Source organism: Pseudomyrmex gracilis, unplaced genomic scaffold (assembly GCF_002006095.1).
Source record: "Pseudomyrmex gracilis isolate BER0280 unplaced genomic scaffold, ASM200609v1 scaffold_682, whole genome shotgun sequence".
Lineage (NCBI taxonomy): Eukaryota > Metazoa > Arthropoda > Insecta > Hymenoptera > Formicidae > Pseudomyrmex > Pseudomyrmex gracilis.
In genome coordinates, this window is record NW_018021266.1 from 29,843 (window position 1) to 41,072 (window position 11,230).

An 11,230-nucleotide genomic window follows, 5' to 3' on the forward strand; every position below is an offset into this window, starting at 1 on the left:
GTCTCCAGTGATGATCCGTTTTAAAAATGGGTCTAGAGAGTTTTGTTTCAGGAGAGATTCACACACTACAATCCGATCCATGATGTTCTTTTTGCTCAGTTCGTGCGGCACCCATACATCAAGCTTTTTCACCATGCCAAGCTTTTTTACTCGATCCATAACGGTTGTATGATGAATGCCGAAGCGCTTCGCAATCTCTCGAGTCGTTAAGTGTCGATCACTCTTCACTGTAGCCAGGAGTTGGTCGTCGTCAACAGAATTTGGCCGTCCAAAGCATGGTGTATCTTGGAGGTTAAATTCCGGAACGGAAGCGAGCAAACCATCTGTTGCATGTGTCTGCGCTTACGGCCGAGGCACCAAACATGGCGCATATTTTGCGCTTAGCGTCTGCCGCTTTATATCCTTTACGGAATAAAAACAGCAAAATATGGCGAAAATGCAATTTTTGATCTTCCATTTTAGTTGTATGCCGTACACGCAAAACACGTCCGACCAAAACAAACACTTCTGCCAAATGTCAAGCGTAGTGTGACTTGTCAAAATATGTGCGGCAGATTGACATTTGAACAACACGCAATAATTATTTTCTGACACTAGTGTCATCTATTAAAAAATCCGCAGAACTTTTCCACCAACCCAATACATAATACATAACATACAACACGTAACTTATAACAGATGTTTTCAATAGTTTAAAATGTACACAAGTGTACTTGTGGTGCTACTTTTTTATATCACTTCTTTTGTAACGTAGGTTTTGTAGAAAAATGATGTTTATAGTATGTTGTTTTATAGTAAAAATAAAATACATTGTTTTTATAAATACTAGTTTGAGTTTAGAATTTTAATTTAAAGTATGTGTATATAATACATGTACGTGTACTTCGCGCACTTTTTTATCTTTTTTAAAAAAATATTTTTTATACATAAACAACTCAATCTCTTTTGACTTTCAATTTGAGACTTACTCTACAGATGTGTTGACGTATTCTCATTTTAATTTTTGACAGTTATTAGCAACACATATCATACACAAATTGTAATTTATATGGTAATGTGATTGTATTGTGATTTATATAGTAATGCGATCGTATTTTCGAAATTTTACTGTTGTCCAAAAGTACGTATTATTCCACATCGATATTGGTTCTTACAAAAATATTTTTGTCAATCCTTGTACTTGTTGTAAACTTATTCAAACTATATATTGTATTATCAGATTCTACACTGAAGAGAACTTGAAATAAAGTCAAAACGTTTTGTTCTAATTATTGAATATTATCAATGCAAAACATCCTGCAAATTGTTCACATTGGCCGTTTTCACTACATCTATTAGTTTGGATTAACCGTCGAGGAATCAGAGGTCACTTCTCTTTAACTCATTTTATTTAATAAAGTATTTATTTTATATTTTATAGTTTTATATCATTTTATTATAAAACAGTGCTATTAATAAACAGTACTAATGATGACAACAATAAATTCTGATCGAAACGTCCGGAATACACTGCGTTTTATGTCAATTTGAATGTCCACCTTCAACCGGGACCATAGGTTCTTTGGTTTATTGCTTCTTATTATTTAATAAACTTTTTGATTAAAGACTAGAGAAAAGAGAGTGTCACTCTGCGTACGATCTGTCTACCAAGATTCCTAGCTGTCATATTTTGTTGCTGTCTTCACAATGCTGCTGAAAATAATCTACGGCTTAAACGCTAAAACTAACATGATCCTTATGTAAAAAACTGTTAGCAATTATGATATTCTTTAAAAAAATGCTGCATATTAATTAATGTATCTAATATCAATTAATGTACATTTATCAATACATGTACATTTTTTTTTATTTATAAGGATCATGTATTAATAACTATATATAGGTTAATTAGTTTTTAATACTTTTAATGAATATATTTATTGCTAATCATTATTATTCAAAAGAGGACAACAATTCAAGTTAACAGTTTATTTATACAAAAATAAGAATAAATCAGGCTTATTGGAGGAATCACTATACACAAAACGCATTGTGCTGTCCGCCGCAAGACCAAAATGGTAATACTTTGTTGTTTTTTTGCAACGAAAAAGACCAAAGAAAATTAATGTAAACAATGACCGATATGTACCAAAATACAGAACTAATTTTATGTTGAAATTATCTTTATTTCTATTTTCTTCATTTATGTTATTTATAAGAATGAAAACAAATTATTTAAAACACTATTTGGAAAGTTCTGAGATTAATTATGTTTTAGAACAGTTATGTAACACAATGGTTTAATAGAATAAAAAATAAAATTAAATAAAACCAAAAAGTCGTCAATTCAGCGGGTGATGGCTGTAGTATTTCTTCAAAATTTGAGAAATTCACATGTAAATGAATGAACGTTTTGATAATTTATTTTAATCTTTATCAACAATAAATTCTAAAACACATTATTAAAGAGTGACCCCAAAAATCACCGTTTTGGAGTCCTCAAATTTTGAACCAAATGATATGCTTAATGATAGCTTATGATGAGACATTGATCACAGAACAATTTCACATTGAGTCTTCTTTTCGTTTCGGAGATAGACGAGATCAAACTTACTAAGTTGGATGAGAAAAGAGTATCAATATCGTGACATTATTTGTGACATACGTCACAAATAAATCTACAAAACTGTCTATCGGAACTCACCGATTTTGATGGGACAACTTTGCACACTTGTAAAACTGTGACAAATAATCGACATATATTTTTTTATATTGGCATTTATTTTTTTTATATCAACATATAGTTTTTATATTTCTTTTATAAAACAATAAGCATGCATCAGGCGCGTAAGACAGCCCGGCGCGCTTCGCGCGCTCACGGTGTTACTCGTAGCAACGTATGGGAGAAGCTAATATAACAGCATATACTATTACATATACGTAATAAAAGGTAACCGAGCGAAAAACATGCTTATTCGGATCTTTGTTAAGTAAGATCTTGGTAACGAATCTCGCAAAATGGTATAAGATTTTTCGACTTAGTTTTACTTCTTCTATTTGCCGAGGAGAGATTACACCATTTGTCGGACACTCACATATACAGGGTGGGACACTAACTCTGTCCACCTGGAATATTTCCGCTATTTTTGGAGATATAAAAATATTGCAATTACAAAAGTTGTATGATATCAAGAGAGGTATAAGATGCTACTAATAATTTTTTTGTTGGTGGAGGCGCTTCGGAGATTTCAAGATCATCTCTATTTTTTTAAATGGTATGCTATACTTTTTTATCCCTACTGCAATAGCAAATATTGAAACAATTTCAACGACATATAACACAAGGTCATTCGGTCATTAAACAAAAGAGTAAAATGATTCTTACGTCATGAGAGATGCTCGAAATCATGTCCGTTTACATTATGCGTTGTTTTGCATAGCTTAAGATTCCAAAATAAAAAATATAGGTTTATAATATAAGAAAAAAGGTGATCTTGAAATGATTTTAAAAGTGCCCACGCATTAAAAAACTAATAGTGCCATTTAAATCCTCACTCAAAATACTGAAAGACATGCGTCAGTTTATTATTTAAAAAAAAATCAATTGTCTACGAGATTTTTTGCTGTGTCAACTTAAATGAGACACTCTGTATATTTATTTTGCAACAAACATCCAGTGTAACGCTCTTAATGACCGTTTTAATTATTGTTAAGTTTTAAATTTCTTAAGCCGAATTTCTACATTAGAAGTTACATATACAGGGTGTTTCAGAACTATGGGATCAAACTTCTAGGGGTTATTCAGTGCAACAGTAGAAAACATTTGAGTATAGGGACCCATGTCCGGAAAAGTGTCACTACCGCACTACGGCCCTAAGACGCGTTAAAATTTAGAAAGACGATAAATTGCCTAAATAGGATTTAATGCATTTAATTTTTGCCTTTTGACATTTTGAACAATTGTTGTGATGATATCATGTACAAAAGGCAAACATTAAATGCATTAAATCCTATTTAGGCAATTCATCGTCTTTCTAAATTTTAACGCGTCTTAGGGCCGTAGTGCGGTAGTGACACTTTTCCGGACATGGGTCCCTATACTCAAATGTTTTCTACTGTTGCACTGAATAACCCCTAGAAGTTTGATCCCATAGTTCTGAAACACCCTGTATATAGTTATATAGTTTAATATAAAAAGATACATATAAGTAATATATTAATGTGGATTACTCTTTACTAATAAAGAAAAACATTGAATGTAGATGAAGGTCTCATGTTCGAACTTGCACAAGACGAGATAGAATGTGGAATGGGTGTACACGGAGAAGTAGGATATCAGAGAATGAAACTCAGAACCGCATCCGAAGTTGTTACGCTAATGTTAAAGCATATTTGCAAGGACTTATCTTTAACTGCTAATGACATGGTCGCAGTTATAATTAACAATTTTGGTGCTTTGAGTCAATTAGAGCAAGCAATTGTTGTTTACGAAGTTGTAAATCAGCTCAGTAAGTATGTTATCTTTGTTTTCTTACGCAATAAATAGAGTTGTTTCAAGACAGAAAATTATTATTAACTATTTAAAACCAGAAACGAAAAGTAAATCTATCCTAGCAAATACAAAATATAACAGCTATGTAAAAAAATTAACAAGCAATACTAATAATATAACAGATTTTACGGTGTATTTTACAGTTACGTTGTTTTTACATAACATTTCTTTGAACATAATAGCTCTTTAATAGCTAATAATTTTTATGTAGCTTTGTTATTTTTATTAATAAAAGAAAATCGTAGCAATATAATGAAACATGTTCTGCAAAGTATTCTATTTAGCAATGCTAAAATGTTATGAAAATGTTATGTGTTACGTTCTGGCCGATGAATACGAGAGCGGTGCACTTGGATATGGTGCAATTAAACATGGTGCACTTAGACACGGTGCAAATAAACACAAACTTTTAGACACAATTCAATAAGACACCATTTAATTAGACCATGCAATTGCGCAGTGTTCATTTAGACATTGTTCATTTGCGTACTGTTCATTTGGACACAGAAAGAGTCGCACTGTTCACTTGGACACAAAAAGTTGCACACTGTTCAGTTGAACACAGAAAGAGTCGCACTGTTTTCTTGGACACAAAAATTTGCACATTGTTCACTTGGACACAGAAAGTGTCGCACACTGTTAACTTCCCTGATAAGAAAACATTTATAAAAAAATGTGACAAAATTTTGCATTAAAATTATAATTTGCAATTATATTAAATATATATATTTTTTGTGCAGCAATTTTAAGGTAAAGTTAAGTAGAGTGAGGCCATTGAGCACTGTGATGAACCATCACTGTTATTGCTCAATGACCTAGTTAAGTTGCAGGGCAGCAACAGTTCCAGGAAGAACTGCTGGTTGTCACAGGGTGCGACACATCGCCGCATTGTCCGAAATCCAACGCGGCATGTGTACGACACCGGCACCGGTAACTAGCACGGCCGTTGCTAGGGTCTGCTATATCGGCACGATCGATCTACTATAAATCGATCGCACAGATGAAACAGGGCAGAGATTGTATAGGACTGCTAGCTCACTGTGTGGCTCCGCAAGCCGAAAAGTGTACTGCAATGAGAAATAGCCGTGAAGGAACATTGTAAAGGAACAGAAGCGCAATAAAGATATTTTAAATAAGATCAGACTTAGAACTTATCTCTCACCGACCAGTCTCTCCTCAACATCCAACAAATTTTAGAATATAGATGTAAAAACATTAACCTTTTATGAAATATTTGTAGTTGTTTGCAAAATTACTTTCCAAATACTATTTCAGCAAAAGAATAAAGATATGGCGAATCATCTTAGCAGTATATTTGCGAAATGAACTTAAAAAAAAATTGTCCAATAATTGAGAAAAAAATTTTAGCTATGTGATGTTTAAAATATGTAGAAATATAATTGCATATGAAGAAATCAACTTAACGCATGTACAGTAGGGAGCACCATATCGTGCGGCTCCAGGGGAAGTATTTCTCGGAAATTTCTTCTTTAACTGCTTCTATTACTGCGCGCTCTTCTTCTTCGATCTCGGACCGTTGGCGGAGACCAAAGAAGAACGGCGCGCGATAGTATAGAGCATCCAAAAGAGAAATTCCCGAAAAATATTTCTCCTGGAGCCGCACGATATGGTGCTCCCTACTGTATATATTTATAAAAATGCATAACAACTCTTTTCCAATTTTTAACAAATGTTATTTACAAAATTTTATTTTGACAAAACTGTTGCGTTATGGCAAATCATCTTAGTGCAATCATTGCAAAATCGTCGTCATTCATTATGTTATTTTTGTGCAATATTTTCACAATTTGCTTACTGGCGTTAGACACCGTTCAATTGCACACTATCCGGGGGAATGCAGTCCCGTCTGCTACATGCTTACAACACGAACGCGCATCTTTCTTCATTCAAATGAACAGTGCGCAATTGAACCTTGCCTAAAAGTTTGTGTTTATTTGCACCGTATTCAATTGCACCGTGTTTAATTGTACTGTGTCTAAATGAAGGCCACTTTCTGACATCTGTGAAAGTAAAGGTTATTAGGGCTGGTTATTAGGGTCCATTATTGTCAAGATTTACCAATAATTTTTAAAACATGCATATAATGCTCATGTTTGAACTTAGTAAAAAACAAAGTTGAACGTCATGTACTGTCTGGGATAAATAACTTTTATTATCTCTCAATATCTTTTTCATTTATTAATATCTTAATATCTTTTTTATGATATAGAACATATGAATATAACACCTATTCGAGTCTACTCTGGAGTTCTAATGACATCCTTAAATAGCGCTGGAATTCATGTAAGTGTGTTAAAATTAAACGGAAAGTATATGTTTACGTTGATCACGTATCTTGATGCTGAAACGATGGCACCATGCTGGCCAGGCCGCAGTTATAACATTCCTTCATCTTTTATGCGCACTTCGTTTGAAGAAGATGAACTAAAAGAACATGAGACTAGTTCTGTTTCAGTAGTCAAAACTAGTATAAACTCAGTTATGAAGTCGATAAATGAGGAAGTATCATTAAGCTTTCCTTATACGTCCTACAATTATGATAAAATATGTGATGAAACATTGTTTAATAATTGTTTACATGCTGTGTCACGTGTGTTTACAAATAGCAATACTCGAAATTACCTTAATGAGCTAGATCGCGGTTGCGGAGATGGAGATTGTGGTGATACAATGCACACATTTGGAAATGGTGCGTAACATACACTATATCTTGACAAACATAATTTTCACTAATGTATTTAATGTGTTTTGGTAAGATTTTTGAAAAACAACATTTAAATTAATAATTAATAATTAACATTTTAATATTTTTAATACATCAAACTCTCTCTCTCTCTCTCTCTCTCTCTCTCTCTAAATATTAATAATGTGTGTACTAATTTTACATGTTTACAGAACTTGTTACTTATCTTGAGTCACCATGCAAACATCTCCAGTCAGCATTATTTCAACTAGCAAATATAATGTCATGCAACGTAGGTGGAACTACTGGAGCCCTGTACTGTTTATTCTTTACGGCCAGTGCAAAAATATTACCATCACTAGCAAGTGATCCAAATAGTTTGGATACACAGTGTATTTGGTTTCGTGTGTTTTGCAGCGGTTTAGATTGTTTAAAAAAATATGGAAAAGTGAAAGCCGGAGATAGATCTATGGTTTGTATTTTTATACATATATATTCTATCTCTCTCTCTTTCTCTCTCACTCACTCACTCACTCATCAAAGAAGAAGGGTCGATACGCCTAACCTAACCACCTGCAAATTTTGTTCATAGCAAAACTGTCACATAGTGTCCTGTGCGGTGCGCGGCAGTAGAAATCGAGTCTCCGTACCGCTGAGTGTGCAAAGTAGTGATAGCAAAAATTTTTTCCGTTCCACAATACTTTATGCGCGCGCGCGTGTGTGTGTGAAAAGTTATTTAAAAGCAAATCTGGATTTTATACAGCTAGCCGGCCTAAGTAGTAAACGACGCATTATCGATACGTAAAATAATGTATCTGGCGCCTAAAGTGTCACTATAGGGCATAGACATATAAGAATAGACTAGAAATTGCGAGGTAGTCACTTTGCGACATGTTGTAGCTACATTGTGTGAATTCGCGAATCAGCGAAAATAACCAATCGCTTCTCTCTGAAGTTTCACAAAATTTGACAGTATGAATGCTGTACGTAACACAGTAGAAAAAATTAACGTACAGTCGCGGTCACTGAATCGTTTTGTGGACGCAAGGGGCTAGGGGTAAGAAGGACGGTATTCTACTTACTAGTAGTAAGTACTGCCAACGGGCGCCGTACTAACTAACAGTAGCAGATCTCGATGTATTGATCAATTACGGTAGTCGATTGGTTAATGTGACAAACGTGAATGGTCAATTCCGCGAGATTTGCGACCTGCGTTTGCGTCTCATTGATTGGCCATTGCATTGCGCGTAAAGGCCATTCTGCATAAGACCCAAGCACGAGTCGCAATTCGCAGATCTCGCGGAATTGACCATTCACGTTTGTCACAGTAATCAATCGACTAACGTAATTAGTCAATTTATCGAGATCAGCGTTACTACAGTTAGTTAATACGTTGACAGCGCCCGTTGGCAGTACTTACTGCTAGGGAATACCGTCCCTTTTACTCCTAGCCTCGCGTCCACGAAACGATTCAGTGACCGCGAGTGTACAATCGTACTTATAGACGTATACGTTGAGTCAGTGTAACTTAATAAAATCGTGTTTTTACATTTGTGTCATTCGTGTGTAGAATAAAAATACACATATAGAAATGTTTCTATTATGTATATTTTTTACTTGGAAAAATTCGCGTACGTTGTACATTCAACGTGCATGTTTGCTTGTTTCACGCAAAGCTTACTTTACTCTTTTCGTCAACAGTTATTTTAGTTTAAACCGCGTTAGTGTAATTTTTATACCGATGAAGAAGATGTAGTAGTAGAGATAAGGTAATGTGACAAAAGGGGGAATTGGGGGTGTTATGGCAGGATGGATTGCCATAGTAGACGTGTCATTTGTCCATTATCTTTATTGAGATTGTTTGAATGTTTATATATTTCCAAGAACTCCATATATTTTCTAGAAGAACATCAGTCAGCAATATGTCTAAAACACTACTCACAATCGGCATTAGCAAAACACCATTTAGAAATTGGTTACAAAATCATGTTTGACCAAACCTAAGTATGAAACAAAACTGCAACTTACTTTCCTAGAAAATATATCGAGTCCTTGGAGATATACAAACATCCAAACAATCTCAATAAAGATAATAGACAAATGAAACGTCTACTATGGCAATCCATCCTGCTATAACACCCTCACTCCCCTTTACCATTACCTTATCCTTACTACTACATCTTCTCCACTACATCCTCTTCTCCATAATATGGCGCTATAAAAAGGGACACCTGTTCAAAAGCATCTCAGTATCAGGCTGAGTATCTTGAAACCCTGATAAAGTGAGCTGAAATATTCACAAAATGTCGGTATAAAAATGACACTAACGCATTTTAAACTTGAAAAACATCTTTGAATGTTAATATAACACACCGCGAAAGCATCAAATATCAGTTATCCTAGTGTATTTGTATTAGCGTATCGATGTACTCGGAGCAATCTTCTATCTGCGATAACCGGCGTTATTTGCGCGGAAGATTTTGTCTAGTGTATAGTAAACATGTAGTACACATTACTAACTATTAGCCACTTGTCAAGTAAGTGTTGAAGAGCAAAGAATGGTCAATGATCTCATGTACAAATATTATCAACAATTGAAAAACAACGACAAACTTGTATTCAATATTGACAAAATTGATTCTATAAACGATAAGACACTTAAAATTTAATTTTCTTATAATAAAAAACAATTCTAGCAAATCTGTAGTTTCATCAAACTTGTGAGCATGTTATAACAAAGCAGCTTTCTTCCGCGGCTTTGCCCGGCCTTCCGTCTACCGGACAGCTCGGTCGAAAACCAGGATTTGAGTGAAAGAAAGAAAGAAATTGCGACACGTTCCGTTTCCGGTCAAAACTTATATTTAAATCGTCGAGAATTACAATTTTCTTTTACGCAGGACGGCGTTACACTTTGTGTTGTACAATCGGTTTTATTCCTTACAAGGGAAGTTACGCAAGTGTCCCTTTCCGATTTTGATAAGCTTTGAATATGTTGTAAAATAGCTAAAAATAAGAAACCCGTATTTTTTTTTATGCGCTTTCTTGCACATTTGGGAAGTGATACACTCCTTCGAAAAAAAACCGGTTTTTTTGTTTTATGCGAGTATCATCAAAACGGTAAGAGATATAAAAAAATGTTTCAAATAAAAGTTGCATAGTATTTCATAGGCTTTACAACCGCGTAGTTGGATTTATTTTTCATTCAACATTTTTTTATTTACCCCCACCTGTCATTTTTTTTCAAATTTTCAAAATTTTTGTAAGGAAAATTTGTAGCATTTTTTACGCTGAATTCAACCATATATGATTTTCTTATGTTTCAAAGTCGCATCTTTCAAAAATAAACCATCAATATCGTATTATATGCGTCGCGCTGCATGACTCATCATTTATATCGCGCTTTAATCGTAATAGGCGATACAAAAATCAAAGAATGAAAATAGTTACGTCGTTACGTATTGGATAAAGTTGTAATCACAGAGCAAAGAGCAAAGTTTAAAAGCGTTGCTAAAACATTTCTTCCACTGATGCTTTACACATTTAATTTATTTAACAGAAATTAATTTTATATAATATTATTGTTGTGCGCCAATTTTTGTCTTTAAGGTTTAGTAAGATGAGGCCATTGAGTAATGTGATGAGACATCACTGTCATTGCTCAATGACCTAGATAAGTTGCAGGAAGGCAGCAGTTCTGAAGAACTGTTGGTTGCCACAGGGTGCGACACATCGCCGCATTGTCCGAAGTGCAACGCAGCATGTGTCGACATCGGCACCGGTAACTAGCACGGCCGTTGCTAGGACCGGTGGGCCTGCTGATCGATCTGCTATAAATCGATCGCGTGGATGAAACAGAGAGAGACCGTGGTTGAACTGCTAGCTCACTGTGTGGCTCCGCAAGCCGGAGAGTTTACCGCAGTTAGGTACAGCCGTGTAAGAAACGTTAAAAGAACATTGTAAAAATCAGGAGCAATAAAGGATATTTTACTAAATTC

The 11,230-nt window shown here is 34.6% G+C and overlaps 1 protein-coding gene across 1 annotated transcript; it reads left to right on the forward strand.

The window, feature by feature from the left end:
- The first annotated feature begins 275 nt into the window (after positions 1–275).
- Positions 276–8,515, forward strand: LOC109861292 (triokinase/FMN cyclase-like). Its single transcript, XM_020440869.1, has 5 exons — positions 276–291; positions 4,242–4,487; positions 6,762–7,241; positions 7,448–7,707; positions 7,828–8,515. Exons 1-5 carry the CDS (start codon positions 276–278, stop codon positions 8,038–8,040), a joined length of 1,215 nt encoding a protein of 404 aa, XP_020296458.1. The 3' UTR covers positions 8,041–8,515.
- The last annotated feature ends 2,715 nt before the right edge of the window (positions 8,516–11,230 follow it).